Source organism: Myxine glutinosa, chromosome 1 (genome assembly GCF_964187855.1).
Source record: "Myxine glutinosa chromosome 1, kmMyxGlut1.1, whole genome shotgun sequence".
NCBI lineage: Eukaryota > Metazoa > Chordata > Myxini > Myxiniformes > Myxinidae > Myxine > Myxine glutinosa.
In genome coordinates this window covers 365,095,010-365,111,579 of record NC_136261.1, presented here as the reverse complement: position 1 = coordinate 365,111,579, position 16,570 = coordinate 365,095,010, and the positions used below count along the sequence as shown (strand labels likewise).

Sequence of the window (16,570 nt, the reverse complement as noted above, 5' to 3'; positions counted from 1 at the left end):
TGGCCTCACCTAACAGAAGGTCAGACATTTTACAACCTTACTCTGTCTCCCTTTAGGTTCCCACTCACTGCCTCCGAAGTGCACTTTTACAAAACGACTAACTCTAACATTCTCCCGTTTACAAGATTAAATCTCGGCTACGCTACGCAAATCACATGGCCCATACTATGGTCTTACTACATTCTAACTATGGATCCACCCCACCCTTTCCAGGTAACAATATTTATAGCAGAGAAGGGATGTTGGGCAGGATAGCTTGAGGTGTGAAGGTATGAATTGCTGATGGAGGAGTTTACCATCGTGCCTTACCATCTTCCGGGTACATTGCCTCCTCTTCGAGATAATCAAGGTCCACGTCCTCTATTTTGATCCGCAGGATTTCAAATCCTTCAATATTCTCACAATCCTTGCCACAATCACCTGAAAAAGGAACATCAGAAGCTCAAGCAACACTGACGAATTACCAGCAAACCTGTTAAGTCTTGAAAAAACTAGAACGGCACTCTTCGACGTCGACCGATATGCTTCCACCCACATTATGACATCATTACACAGACTTGTACCAAGTTTGATTTGAATCCCTTAAGCTGTTACAAAAACCTATTGCAGACTTTGACCTCTGACCTCGTGACACCATAATCTAATCAGTTCATCTTTACATGATTAGACATACCTGTACCAAGTTTAACTTGGATCCCTTCAGCCGTTCTCAAGTTATCACGGCAACGAAAACCTATCACGGCCGGATGGACAGACAGACGGAAGGACAACCCAAAAACATAATGACTTCGTCAGCAGAGGCATTAAAACAAATTCGTTCACCAATTTCAAAATTCTTCAAAATAACTAATACCACGGTCCATGACCAAGGAAAAGGTTGATGTGAACAATGGCAGTTACAACAATGGCAGTTATAACCCACAGGAGTCGTTTATAACCCACAGGAGACGTTTATAACCCACAGGAGACGTTTATAACCCACAGGAGTCGTTTATAATGTTACGGATTCGTCACTTCCGTTGTGGTGGTTTTCATCCACTGTAAACATTTTTGATTCCATGTACTATTATTGTTTTCAAAAGGTTTATTGTTTATGAACTGTTTTCAAAAGGTGAAAAAGTTAGTGTTAAAAGAAACAGGAAACCGGATCGGGAACCGGACGATGACGAGGAGGAGAAAAAGAAGGCGGAGCGGGTGGAGTCGGACAAGAAGCATAGTTGCTTTGCGGTCTGGAGCGAACGTTGGCGAGCAAGAGTCACGAGTGAACTTTGGGTTTCCCAGGAAAGGGCTTCCTGCGACAGAGTTGTTGTTGCTGTGACAGATCAACCTGCGTGTCAGGTTTTGCGGTGGATTCTGAAGAGAATCATCGTCATCATCGTCGTGCCATTACGCCACGAGACCGGGCCGTCGGCCATTTTGACTCGCACGCATTGCGCAAGGTCTTTGCTTCACGTCAGCCATCTTCACCGCATTCAGACGTATCTGGTGTGTTTGTGTGTGTGCAACGCGGATTTTGAAGGTAAATCTGAGGGTCGCCGACTGTGAGCCTTGGAACGTCCATACCCGAGGGTGTGATTTCCCAGTCGCCTGGAGGGCGCCTTTGGATTTCCCAGTCGCCTGGAGGGTGCCTTTGCACAGCTTTGGCAGCAGGACTGTAACTGCCAACCCAACGGGATTCTGGTCTCGATTGGACATTGATCTGTCGATCGCTGGAGCGGATCGACTTTGGCTTGAAGCCGGGGATTAGAGACATTGGGGACGTTCTTGTTTCACTCACTTGGAGCACAGTGAGTTATATATTACAAAACTGATGGTACCATCATAGGATATTGATTGTACTTTTGATTCATATTATTGTTGTACTGTTATTCTTGTGTGATCTTAATACAATATTTGTTTGTTGGTAACAATTGGTTTGGCTTCACCATTGATCTTTGACAAACAGAATAACACATTTTTCTGCCGTGACTCCTCTCGGGGCTCGGAGGTACACTGTGACCAGGGGGTCGGGGAGGAGCACGTAACAATAACCCACATGAGTCGTTTGTAACCCACAGGAGACGTTTATAACCCACAGGAGACGTTTATAACCCACAGGAGATGTTTATAACCCACAGAATGTTTATAACCCAGAAAAGACGTTTATAACCCACAGGAGACATTTATGACCCAGAGGAGACGTTTATGACCCAGAGGAGACGTTTATGACCCACAGGAGACGTTTATGACCCACAGGAGACGTTTATGACCCAGAGAAGACGTTTATAACCCACAGGCGACGTTTATAACCCAGAGGAGACGTTTATAACCCACAGGAGACGTTTATAACCCAGAGGAGACGTTTATAACCCACAGGAGACGTTTATAACCCACAGGAGACGTTTATAACCCACAGGAGTCGTTTTTAACCCACAGGAGACGTTTATAACCCACAGGAGACGGTTATAACCCACAGGAGATGGTTATAACCCACAGGAGACGGTTATAACCCACAGGAGACGGTTATAACCCACAGGAGACGGTTATAACCCACAGGAGACGGTTATAACCCACAGGAGACGGTTATAACCCACAGACGTTTATAACCCACAGGAGACGTTTATAACCCACAGGAGACGTTTATAACCCACAGGAGACGGTTATAACCCACAGGAGATGTTTATAACCCACAGAATGTTTATAACCCAGAAAAGACGTTTATAACCCACAGGAGACGTTTATGACCCAGAGGAGACGTTTATGACCCAGAGGAGACGTTTATGACCCACAGGAGACGTTTATGACCCACAGGAGACGTTTATGACCCACAGGAGACGTTTATGACCCAGAGAAGACGTTTATAACCCACAGGCGACATTTATAACCCAAAGACGTTTATAACCCAGAGGAGACGTTTATAACCCACAGGAGACGTTTATAACCCAGAGAAGACGTTTATAACCCACAGGAGACGTTTATAACCCACAGGAGACGTTTATAACCCACAGGAGACGTTTATAACCCACAGGAGACGTTTATAACCCACAGGAGACGGTTATAACCCACAGGAGACGGTTATAACCCACAGGAGACGGTTATAACCCACAGACGTTTATAACCCACAGGAGACGTTTATAACCCACAGGAGACGTTTATAACCCACAGGAGACGTTTATAACCCACAGGAGACGGTTATAACCCACAGGAGATGTTTATAACCCACAGGAGATGTTTATAACCCAAAGGAGATGTTTATAACCCAGAGAAGACGTTTATAACCCAGAGAAGACGTTTATAACCCACGGGAGTCGTTTATAACCCACGGGAGACGTTTATAACCCACGGGAGACGTTTATAACCCAGAGAAGACGTTTATAACCCACAGGAGTCGTTTATAACCCACGGGAGACGTTTATAACCCACGGGAGACGTTTATAACCCACATGAGCCGTTTATAACCCACATGAGTCGATTATAACCCACATGAGTCGATTATAACCCACATGAGTCGATTATAACCCACATGAGTCGATTATAACCCACATGAGTCGATTATAACCCACATGAGTAGTTTTTAACCCACAGGAGACGTTTATAACCCACAGATGTGTATAACCCGCAGGCGACGTTTATAACCCACAGGAGACGTTTATAACCCACAGGAGACGTTTATAATCCACATGAGTCGTTTATAACCCACAGGAGTCGTTTATTACCCACAGGAGTCGTTTATAACCCACAGGAGTCGTTTATAACCCACAGGAGTCGGACAAAAGCCTTACCTTAGCCTTCGGCCTGTTACGTATTTAGGTGATGCTTTAGCCTTTAATTTAAACAATGATGAGGGATAACCAAGTAACAAAACATGTATAGAAATATCATTATGGTTTGGACCTGAAATCAACATTAAACACACAAGAAGGGAAAATAATAAGGATTGTGCTGCGGAAACTCGATGAGTGCGAGCAAGAATACCGGGATCCATTGGAGGATGAACAATGTGCAGAAGGAGAAGAAGAAGAAGAAGAAGAACCGGGAGGATAACCCAGGTGGTGCGAGCGTGTTGTTGGTGAGGAGAGCGTCGGTTCCTGCGTTGTTATGGAGATGTGAAGCGTCGGGGAAACCGTATCCGGAGATGGAAAAAAACAGCGCCAAGAGATCTTCAGTGGCTTGTATTGACTCAATGCTGTCTGAGGGGAGCGGGAAGGTCAATCCACCGAGCGTCCACAAAAACCGAGTGCGGACGGAAATCAGAATCACAAGGTCGAGCCGTGGATGGACAACGATCACGTGCTCAAGATGGCGGCGCCCATTGAGCACGTTGAGACACGAAACACGGGCAACATCTTCCAATAAAACGCTGGGGGGTTCTCATTTCTTTATAACATCTGAAGGATGAAATTCCCGTTCGAGAAAACAATGCATTGGTATGCATGACGTCACTTCCGCCAAGGCGGTGATTTGATTTGACTTTCCACCGCGTTTGCTGTGGCGTTCACGTGATCTCTTCTTCTTCATCTTTGTACTTGGTTCCCTTGCTGGGTGTTTAATTACCAACTAATCCAACACAATTAATCAAAGCAAAAGCACACAATTTCAAAAAGCTATCCCTTCATCTACAATCAAAACCTGCGTTATGGTTGCTTATCCGTGCTCTCTCCAAAACATGAGTCGATTATGGTTTCTCCAACACTGAACAAATTACAAAATATCTGCCTTAACCTACAAGGGGCACTGTAGCAACAGCAAATGACTGTGTTCAAAAATAAATTCATATGTACCGGTAGCATTTTAGCCGACGAAGCCGGTGTTGTCAATAAACGCGTACGTATTATGTAGAAAACCAGATTATGCTGTATCCCTTGGCTTGAGAATTCCGAAGCGCAATGGAGGCCGCCATTGCGCTTCGGTGGTTGAAGAGATCAGTGACCAAATCACGCAATGGAGGCCGCCATCGACCGGATGCGGAAGTTTGCATAAAACAATTGCGAAAAAGTTCAATAGGAGTTTGTTTCACCCGTCTTTGTTTGATTCACAATCTAATGCACCTCTAATTTGTAATTAAAATACGTTAAGACCAACCTCGTTATCTTCAACGAAAATCGTCACCAAACACCGGAACCAATGAGATTCGAGCATTTGAAAAATATTTTTAAAAAGCTTATTACGCGTTTCAGAGGGTGAAAACGGCGTCAAATATTCTAAAATTGACGAAGAATTATTTTTTAGAAATATCGCGGCCGTAGGGGATAGTTTTTCACGGCCGGAAATATCCGAAGTTGAGACGGAATTCACTGAATTAATCAAGAAGTAAATTTTATCAATTTTAATCTCATCCAGAATGCAAATGGTGTCATTTTAGGTCTGAATTTGCGAAATTTTGTGAGCTGACCAATCAGCGATCAGCTTAGGTCAGCCAATCAGCGCCATCGACACGGTTTGATTAACAACAGTCACACATTACCGTTGAAACGGCGCTATCGTCTGACCTGTCGGCACTGATCTTACTGCAAGCTAACTTCTTCTGGTGGGGGAAGCCGCAGTGCCCGGAGAGAACCAGTCCTGACAGCGACTGAAGTTAGAAGACTACACACATACTGTGAAAACGTATATAAAGCCCAGTTAAAATTTCTTTAAATAGGCCCTAAGCTGGCACATCGTATAGTTACTTCCTTAAGCTTCTTGTGACATTTATTGTATGTAGGTATTGGGGAGGACTGTCTGCTCTTCTCTTTTACCAAGTCTTACCAGGTACGGTACCTACTACACCTACCTACTACCAACTACCTAACCTACTGATGCCATAGTGATGGGTAAAATAGTGGCAAGAGGCTTTGGCTTCGCCAGCTCATTGCGGCTTTGCAGTCGGGTACTAGTAGCCGGCGAAGCCGGTGTTGTCAATGAACGCGTACGTATTATGTTGAAAAAACAGATTATGCTGGATCCCTTGGCTTGAGAATTTCGAAGCTTTGACGCATCAAATCGCTCAATGGAGGCCGCCATCTTGTGGATGCGGAAGTATGCATAACAAATTGAAAAAAGTTCAATAGGAGTTTGTTTAACCTGTCTTTTTTTGATTCACAATCTTATGCACCTCTAATTTGTAATTAAAATACTTTAAGACCAACCTCGGCCCGCACGGGCCTGGTTATCTTCAACGAAAATTGTCACCAAACACCGGAACCAATGAGATTCGAGCATTTGAAAAAATATTTCAAAAACCAAATCACTCAATGGAGGCCGCCATCTTCCGGATGCGGAAGTATGCATAAAAAAATTGCGAAAAAGCTCAATAGGAGTTTGTTTCACCCGTCTTTGTTTGATTCACAATCTTATGCACCTCTAATTTGTAATTAAAATACTTTAAGACCAACCTCGTTCCCCGGGCCCACACGGGCCCTGGTTATCTTCAACGAAAATCGTCACCAATTACCAGAACCAATGAGATTCGAGCATTTGAAAAAATATTTCAAAAAAGCTTTTTACCACATTTCGTAGGCTGAAAACGACGTCAAATATTCTAAAATTGACCAACTATTATTTTTTAGAAATCTCGCGGCCGTAGGGGATAGTTTTTCACGGCCGGAAATATCCGAAGTTGAGACGGAATTCACCGAATTAATCAAGAAGGAAATTTTATAAATTTTAATCTCATCCAGAATGCAAATGGTGTAGCGGTTACCGCTGGATGTACATAATCGCCTTGCACCAGCCAGAACACGGCCAGACGCGCCTCTCCCGGGCATGCCCGGACTCACTGTTCCCGGGCACGCCCGAACCTCCCGGGCACGCCCGGTCTCGTCTTTCCCGGGCATGCCCGCTCTCGCCTTTCCAGGGCTCGCCCAGAGCGTCCGGGCATGCCCGCTATCGCCTTTCCAGGGCTCGCCCAGAGCGTCCGGGCATGCCCGCTATCGCCTTTTCAGGGCTCGCCCAGAGCGTCCGGGCATGCCCGCTATCGCCTTTCAAGTGTTCGCCCAGAGCGCCCGGGCACGCCCAGCCTCGACTTGCCAGGCCGCAGCCAAACACGCCCGGGCAGGTCCAGACTCGCCTTTCCAAGGCTCGCCCTTGATACCCGGGCATGCCCGGTATAGCTTTTGCCGGGCAAACTTCCCGACATAAATGTGTATATATATTGTTGCCCGATAAACGGGCTTGTCAGAATACCTGAGCTGTTTTGTTTCAATAAAGCAACTCGGACGAATTCCGTCTTTGGTCGCGTCAATTCTTTCGACTCGCGTTGGAGCGCAGTTCCTTCAATGGTGTCATTTTGAACGAGGTATGGGACCTACTACACCTACCTACTACCAACGACCTAACCAAGAGGCTTTGGCTTCGCCGGCTCATTGCGGCTTTGCAGTCGGGTACTAGTAAACATGTGTGATGGATCAGGACTGAGCGAGCTGAGGTAATAACCATGGGAAGAGCACGTACACAAATAACCACGAGCCAGGTACACCTAGTTGCAACAGAGCTGTATTTAACAGTGCACCGGAACAGGAAGTACCCCAAAAATCATGTGTGTAACAATCTCAACAAAGGTACGGAATAAAAACCACCTTTAGAGGCCATGTTTTCCCCGCAAGCGGGGGTTGGCCTTTTTCGGGAACTGTGGTTGTTGTTGTTTTTCGGTCCCCTTTTTGAAGCAATGTTTTACGGCCGGATGCCCTTCCTGACGCCAACCCTTTTTGCCGCCTTTAACAACAAGCAGGGAATTACCAGTGAACTGGTACTCAATTAGCCGACCTCGGAAGGATGACAGGCTGAGTCAACCCCCCTGGCGTTAATTCAGCGATTGACCGGGATTCGAACCCAGGATCCCTAGGATCCCTAGGATCCTAAGCCGGCACCCTAGCCGCTAGCCCAACACCAGGGCCCAACACAAAGGAACGGAATGATATGAGCAAATAATGTACAATTATTGTAGCACGGAATTATTGGTAAGGTAAAGAGCCATTAATAATTCAGTGGTTGATAACATAGATATCCAAATATTATTTTGTTCTTGTGAAAAAGAAAAAGAAATTCACCAGTTCGTATCGATGACGTCACAGCCGGAAGTCTTCCAAACGTTTACTGGCACGCGATTTTTTGTAATCCTTGTGCAGGAGTGGCAGGGAATCTCCAAACATTGGCAGAGATCCAGGAGGTGAATAGTCATCTTTGGTGTCTATATGTTATGCGCCATCGGTACATTTGCGCTATCGACCGATCGCGCTGCGCTATCAATAGATCCATCGTACATGCAGGCATCGGTAGATTTGCGCTATCGACCATCACGCTGTGCTATCAAAAGATCCATCGTTCATGCAGGCATCGGTAGATTTGCGCTATCGACCATCGCGCTGCGCTATCAATAGATCCATCGTTCATGCAGGCATCGGTAAATTTGCTCTATCAATAGATCCATCGTTCATGCAGGCATCGGTAGATTTGCGCTATTGACCGATCGCGCTGCGCTATCAATGGATCCATCGTTCATGCAGGCATCGGTAGATTTGCGCTATCAATAGATCCATCGTTCATGCAGAAATCGGTAGATTTGCGCTATCGATCGATCGCGCTGCGCTACCAATGGAGCCATCGTTTATGCAGGCATCGGTAGATTTGCGCTATCGACCATCGTGCTGCGCTATCAATGGATCCATCGTTCATGCAGGCATCGGTAGATTTGCGCTATCGACCGATCGCGCTGCGCTCTCAATGGATCCATCGCTCATGCAGGAATCGGTAGATTTGCGCTATCGACCGATCGCGCTGCGCTATCAATGCATCCATCGTTTATGCAGGCATCGGTAGATTTGCGCTATCGACCGATCACGCTGCACTATCAATGGATCCATCTTTCATGCAGGAATTGGTAGATTTGCGCTATCGACTGATTGCGTTGCGCTATCAATGCATCCATCGTTCATGCAGGCAGGCATCGGTACATTTGCGCTATCGACCGATCGTGCTGCGCGGCACAGACATCGATTGATCGCGCTCTTTGTCTTTGTCCCTGCCCCGCCTTCCCCCCCGCCCCCTCACCCCAATGAATATTGACAACCAACATGATCAATCACCACTCATTCTTTATGTACTTTCAATCCTATTATTATCCTTACTCATGAACTTAGTCTGAAATGAATGGTTGGTGATGGTGAAAAGCAAAAATAATAGGTGAACTACAAGTATACAATAATATAACAAGAAAATAAAGGACAGGCATGCATGAAGGATTAGCGAGGGTGCACACTATAGACTAGAGTGGTAGGTAAGGTTACATCCGACACCAGACAAACATTACACTGATACGAAGACATGGCACTAAAAAGGAAGAAACAATTAGAAAAACAGAGGTCTTTCTAAATATTTCCTACAAACAATCCTTACCATTTCTCCCTCCCCTCCTGACACAAATCGATCGACGGCGCTACGCTATCTACCAATGATACGCATCCATTGATGGCGCAAAACGACGCCTGCACAAATAATGGATCCATTGATAGCGCAGCACGATCGGTCGATAGTGCAAATCTACCGATGGTGCATAACATATTGTTATGGATCCGGGGGACGGCACTCCCGTTAGCAAGGGGGGGGTTAATCCCCTTGTCCTGTTAAGCTGGTCGTCCGACCGGTCCTGGTACTTGTAACGCTCTTTTGCGGGGTGGGATTGATCAGGGTTATTGGTCAAGGTGTTATCCCGAATACCTTCACCAATCCCTCCACAAAACAGGGAGACAAGTACCGCTCGAACCACGGACAAGATGGTATTTGCCGAGCGGTTTAGCAATCCGCGGTTCGAGCCGTGATCAATTGACTAAACCCGATTCCGAGCGTTGGCCAAATCGTGCCACATGTATTCAATCAGGAAAAGACTAAAGCGATCGGGGAAGAATGAAACCAAAAGGGGTAAGAAATAACAGGTATTTATGAATTATGTACAACAAACCAAAGGAAGAGAAACTAAAGTAATATACAGGACGAAGAAGAAGAAGATACACAGGGCAGCCTTAAACAGTCTTAATTATTGAACCCCAGACAACAAAAAGGACAGACAACGGACTTACACGACAAGGGGAATTGCAGGCAGGAATGGCTGGACGAAGGTTCGGAGGAAAAACACCGCGAGGAGATCCGCTTCAAATCCACGCTCCGGGCTGGAAAAACGAGCAGCCGGCGGCGGCCCCACGTATCTGGCTTCAGCGGCGAAAACCCGGCAGGCAGCGCGGTTTATGTTGCCGCTGTCTTGGCGATCCTAGCGTACCGACTCTTCCACTCCAACGATGCTCGTGCTCAACAAGCTGCTCGGTGCTCCTCTCTCCCTCCTCTCTCATGAACCTCTTTACGCGTCTCTCCAAAGCAGTCCCTTGCAGTTGCTTTTATTGCTCTGGTCGAAATCAAGCCGCCAGCTCTGAGAACACGCCTACCGGTTTGCTCACCGCTGTGCTGGTTGGCTGGTTAGGGCTTACCGATCACACCCCTGGCGGGTTGATGACAGGGCCACGCCTCTTCCTCGGCGTTCCGCCCCCTTTTTCCTGTCCTTGGCCTCGTGCGTAATGGAGTTCTGGCTTGCTGGTAAAAGAACCCTTACTGCCATCGAGGATAGAAAACCATTCGCACTGGTGTTGTAGAAAACCATTCGCACTGGTGTTGAAGGGAACGAAAGGGACCTATCTTATTTGATTAATGCAACGTAGATTCAACTATTGGAAACACAGCCTTACCTGAAACACATAATAATGAAATAACTACGAAGAGGGCCTATGGTTCGCTACGTGTTGTTCATGGACTAACTAGGGGACGACCTTTGACCTTAACAATGAAATGGAGGTATTTACAAAGGGTATTCTTTACAAAGGGTATATTTACAACAATTTACTCAGTGCAGGGTTCTCAAAACCCCAACAATATATATAAACATGAATGTGCAGCAGTATTTTGTGATTATGTCACGATTTTTCTCAATATGAATAATTACTGCGAGCATGGGTTTTTTTTTTTTGTTTGTTTTTTGTATACTGAATCGAGGCTCGTGAAAGAGCTAACATTTATTTCACAAACAAAACAACCAGACAAACAAAATATACAAAAAGAGGGAGCGGAAGACAAGATGGGGAGAGAAAGGGAACACACAACCACAACATTTGAGAGCAGGGAGAAGTGTGGGAGGGAGAGGGCTTGGGGGGAGGAGGCGTGGGAAGGGGGGGGGGGGGAGGAGAGGTATAAAACACAAGGGGACCGAAATTAGCGGGGGTAGAAAAGATCAAGGTTTTGGATGGGGGAGGATAAGAGATGGTGGTGAACAGCTGTTTTAAAGACCTGGAGAGTGGAGTGGGATTGAAGAGAGTGAGGGAGTTTGTTCCAGAGGCGGGAGAAAAGAGGAATGAAGGAGTGAAGGTGAGCAGAAAGTCTTGATTTTGGCAGTTTAACCATAAGAGGGTTGCAGGCAGATCTTGTGCGACCTGTAGGAATATTTGGGGGACAGAGCCCAGAGAGAGCTGGGGGGGCAAGGCCAGAGAGTCCCTTGCATGTTTATGGAGGAAGTGGGCCCATATTGTGTTTCCAATCACAAAAATGAACAAGAAAGAGCAATCAGAGATTGCAGATCCTCACCAAGACGTGTTTGTGTGGTTTATTGATGACATAGATTTATGTTCAATCTATGGCTGCCGAACCACGTGACCGATGACGTCATCAATTTAATTCGTCCATACAATTTTTGTGTAGATCACGCTCAATAAATTTCAAACTGATCGGATGAAGCATTCTACTTGCCTAATTATGTCATAATGAAGGCACCGACCGATGACATCATGAATACATGTTGTTCCCCAGGGGGAGTACTACACAATGAGCGATGTTTCAATTTTTTTCATGAAGCGGTTTTTGAGATATAGAGGTGCAAAGATTTTCGGTTTTTCCAAGACGGCGCCCGTACCACGTGACCTATGACGTCATTAGTTGTCATTAAATAATTCTACCGGAGGAGGCGCTCCTATGTGAAAACCTCTTGTCAATCGGACCAAAGGTTGCAGAGAAAAGCTTGCTCATATTCTGTGCAGACAAAAAGACAGACAGACAAACTGGCGAGGGTAATAAACTGTAGGTTCATGGCATTCATGGAATACTTACCACACGGAGTCTTGAGAAAAACTTGGTGCAAGCCAATTCTTGTTTTGTTTTTTTTCTTTGATCCGATATGGCTGCCAGACCAGTGACCGATGACATCATTTTTATCAAACTATATTTCCCATGGGTAGTTGATCAATAAAGTTTCGCATTGATCGGTTAAGCGCTTTAGAGAAGATTTTCAAAGATTTTTCACTTTGATCCAATATGGCTGCCCTACCAATATGGATCCAATATGGCTGATCCAATATGGCTGTCAATATGGCTGACCCCTGACGTCATAATTATCACTAAAAATTATACAGGAGCATAGAGGTACTTGGCTCCTATGGTGCAAATTCCGTGTCAATCTTGTCGAGAAAATGGATTTTAAAATGCAGACACATACATACGTATGTGTGTAACAGATCGCTTAACCCCGCTCTTCGCTTCGCGAGTGCAGGGTAAAAACAAGACTCACGATTCGAAGGCATCATATGAAGGAACAGAATACAAGTTATTCGTTTGTAAGAGTGATGCCTACTGTTACGTGGTCCTCCCGGTAACTACCTGGTCTTGGTGACCCCCGGACCGTGGGAGGACCCCGCCAGAAAGATATATGATTATACGCTTTCGTAGCGCACTCAATACGAAAGACACAATAATTCAAGTCAATAAGAAACCCCACACCAAGGATCCGGATTACTCAATAATATATTCCCCCAATCAATCAACAACCATCAACAATCAATCACCAATATTATTAAGATGGCCATCTTATATATGTTCCCCCTTTCCCCACTCACGACCCCTCAATGGTCACTGTCCCTCACAATGTCTCTGGGCCCCTCCAGACCAAGGTGAAGGTCGGCTTCTCCGCACACGGGCGGTTGAACGAACCCCTGGCTGACGTGTTCCAAACGTGCACGTCACGTACCGGGGACAGCTGCTGCAGTGCACACCTCCTTGCCAAGCCAAGGGGGGCAAAACAAAGCACGGCTTGCAAAGCGCGCGAGGCCCGAGGTGCGACCCGTACGCGTCCTTGTAGACATGGAGGCGACTTGTGCCGGACGCTTGGTTCCGTGCACGAACCCACGGCAACTTGACGTGTAATCGGTAATTACCCCGCGCAGGTAACTCCTTTCGCCAGACGGGCTTTCAGACGCAGCGTCCCCCATGCTGCTCAATATCGACACCGCTCACGTCGGAGCTGGGCGAGGAAAAAGAAGACAGCCGCTTCTCCCGGACCTCGTGTCTTTTTCCTCTTCCGGTCTCCTTTTTCCCAGAAGAGCTCCTGACCCTTTAATCACAACAACCTTTAATCGTCTAAACATTAATAAGCAATGACTTGAATAGTAATTCACATAAATTCACATAAATCCATAACACTCCCCCCCTTCAAGAAAGAAAGTTTGAACCCAGCGAAAACTTTCTTTGCCGGCCAACTTTGATAAACAAACCAAATAACTCACCCCCCCCCCCCCCCACCCCCCAAATCATCCGTTCCCCCCGGGCACAATTATCACTTAAAAATAAAGCAACAAAATTTCACAAAACCCCTAGATTAATTCACTCTGGACCAAGCGTCAACCACTTCTAGTTTCTCTTGAATGACGGTTAAGAGGTGGTGACCAAAGCCCCAAAGTTAAACCTCTCGATAGCACTTTTTCAGGAGGCCCAGCTGAGTATTCCCTACATGGACACCTTAAGGAATGTGGAGTTCACGGTTAGTCCGGGGAGGAAAGTTCATTACATGGACGCCTTTAAGAACGTGTAGTTCACGGTTAGTCCGTGTAGGAGCCCCGGCTCGGCGGCTCCACCGTATATAGTGCTTCAACTTCTCCAGACTCCTAACAGTTACGGTGGGACCCCTTGTCCCAGCCATTACCTGACTGGCGGTCTCCTTCTCGCCAGTGCTCTGACATTCATTCTTTCGGGAGGTGCCGTAACTCTGGGAGCCTCCATAGTAATATCGGCTGCTGCCAACCCCAAAACTACTGCCAAGTTGTCCTCTTCTGTAGACCTCTCGACACCGACGAAATGCCTTCCCTACTGTTTTGGTCCGACCCTCCAAATTCTTACCATTCCAATTCTTCTCTGCCTCTCTGGCGTCTTTTGTGCTTGCAAACGTGACAAAGCCGAACCCTCTTGACTGTTGCATTTCCCTGTCTTTTACCACCCGCACTTCCACCAGCGGCCCATATCTGTTGAAGACAGAGGTCAGAACATCTTCCTCTGTGTTGAAGTTCAGTCCCCCTACAAATAACTTGGAACTTTTGTCGCCCTCCCGAGCTGGGGTGGTGTTATTTCCCCTGCGGGGCTCTTTACCCACCCTCGGGTTACCATAAATTTGCCCCCCGGCCAAATCATTCCCGATAATCACAGATACTCCCTCTACAGGAAGCATGGCTTGTAAACCGACGGTGACCGGTCCTGACACCAAATCGGATTCCAACTGGATGACATGAAGTGGGGCACTAACACAGCCACCGATCGCTTGTAACCGAACACTATCACCAGTTGCGGTACTCTTTGACAATGGCAAAATGCCTTCAAGCATTAAGGATTGATGGGCTCCTGTGTCCCTCAATACCCTAACAGGTCTTGGGTTAGTCAAGTCTCCCTCGAGTGAGACCAACCCCTCATAAATAAATGGTTGGTAACTCTTCTGTGGGCGATTTCTTACGCTAGCCATCGCATTCGGAGTTGTAATAGTCGGACTCCGCTCTGGGTTGTCCCTTTTCATAAGGTAACAACTGGACATCAAGTGTCCAGGTTTTTTGCAAAAGGCGCAAGTAGGCCCGGAGGAAAAACTCGTGGTCTGCCTCGGACCCCCCGGGAAATAAGTTTGTCTTGGGCCCGTAGCCCTCTGATTTCGAACAGTTGGGGTATCCGCGTTGTCCACATAATCCTCTCGAGGCCGCCACCATGTATTGTCGTTCTCCGCACCGGGTGTTCCATAACTCCCCTGCTGAAGTCTAGGCGAGGAGCAAGGTGTGTGGACCCCTATCCGGTGTGTTAAGGCATAATCATCTGCCATGGTGGCTGCGTCCCACAACTTTGGTACTTTCTTTTCCTGCAGGTACACTTTGATGTCCTCGTGGACACACTGTTGAAATTCCTCCACCAGCATCAGGTCACGCAATGCTTCGAAGTCGTTCCCGACTCCTTTCGACTCACACCACCGATCAAACATGTTTTCTTTCACTCTGGCAAACTCCACATGGGTCTCACTCTCCCTCTTCCTGGCATTCCTGAATTTTTGCCGGTAAGCTTCCGGAACCAACTCATAGGCTTTGAGGATGTGCTTCTTCAAAACCTCATAATCTGCACATTGGTCCATTGGTAGCGCCGAATAAATCTCTTGAGCTTTACCCACCAGCACACTTTGCACTAGTATGGTCCAGGCCTCCTCCGGCCAGTTTAACTGTCGAGCCACTTTCTCAAAGTGTGGAAAAAATTGAGTGACTTCCTTTTCACTGAAGGGTGGAACCAGCCTCACATGTCTGCCCACATCCCAGGTTTTCTGGCTAGGTGTCGACCCCGTCAGCAAGGGTGGTACCTCTCCCCGTTCTCTCATTAAATCCAGCTCCTTGAATTTAATTTCTTGCTGAAGCGCCAGATCACGTTCCTTCACGCCAGATCAATCGCTGCTTTGCTGCATCAGGGCCTGGGCAGCTCACAATCATAGAATCCACTATGAATTCTTCATTGTACCAGAGGGTGCTTGAGGATAATGTGAGGCCAACTGTCAGAAATTTGAAGCTCAACCGAAGGTGGATGTTGCAACATGACAATGACCCTAAACATACCAGTAAATCCACCAAGGAATGGCTGAAAAGAGATAAATGGAGTGTTCTGGAATGGCCAAGTCAAAGCACGGATCTAAATCCCATCGAGATGTTGTGGGGGGATTTGAAACGAGCTGTGCATGCAAGAAACCTCTCAATCATCACACAGCTGAAAGAATTCTGCATGGAGTGAGCAAAAATTTCTCCCAGTCGATGTCAAAGACAGGTAGACAGTTATAAGAAACGCCTACTTGAGGTTGTTTCTGCCAAAGGCGGCAATACCACCTATTAGAGCCAAGGGTGTACTTACTTTTTCCACATGTGAAATTTGCATTTATGTTCATTTAAATTATACAATGGACTACAAAATGTAAATGTTTCATGATATTTGTTATATTATATCACCTTTATCTATCAATATTGTTGAAATGAAGATCAAATAGCTGTATGTTGAAATATCTTCCGTTTCCGGATTTTCTTCCGGAAATTTCGGATTTCGGATTTTTCGGATTTCGTTTCCGGAAATATCTTGCGTTGAAATATCTTCCGTTTCCGGAGTCAAAACGGATTGACTTCCGTTTCCGGTCTTGCTGGCGAGGGTTCGTTTTTTCGCAGCTCCACACGCTCTCCATCGAAATCGAAGTTAAGTAATTGTTCCCATTTTGTATTTTCGTTAAAACTGTATTTATTTTATGGTGTATGTACGT

The 16,570-nt window shown here is 46.4% G+C and overlaps 1 protein-coding gene across 2 annotated transcripts in view; it reads right to left on the bottom strand.

Annotated features, from left to right (window-relative positions):
• LOC137414647 (uncharacterized) overlaps positions 1 to 4,271 on the bottom strand; it is a 47,150-nt gene extending 42,879 nt beyond the window's left edge. The window contains exons 1-2 of one of the 2 annotated variants that reach the window (XM_068100155.2): positions 3,955 to 4,271; positions 310 to 420 (exon numbers count right to left, since the gene is read on the bottom strand). In XM_068100155.2, the coding sequence (XP_067956256.2) occupies positions 310 to 420; positions 3,955 to 3,964 (121 nt within the window). In that variant the 5' untranslated portion in view covers positions 3,965 to 4,271. The remainder of the gene's footprint in view (positions 1 to 309; positions 421 to 3,954) is intronic. The other variant, XM_068100164.1, reaches the window with a different exon arrangement.
• Between the last annotated feature and the right edge of the window lie 12,299 nt (positions 4,272 to 16,570).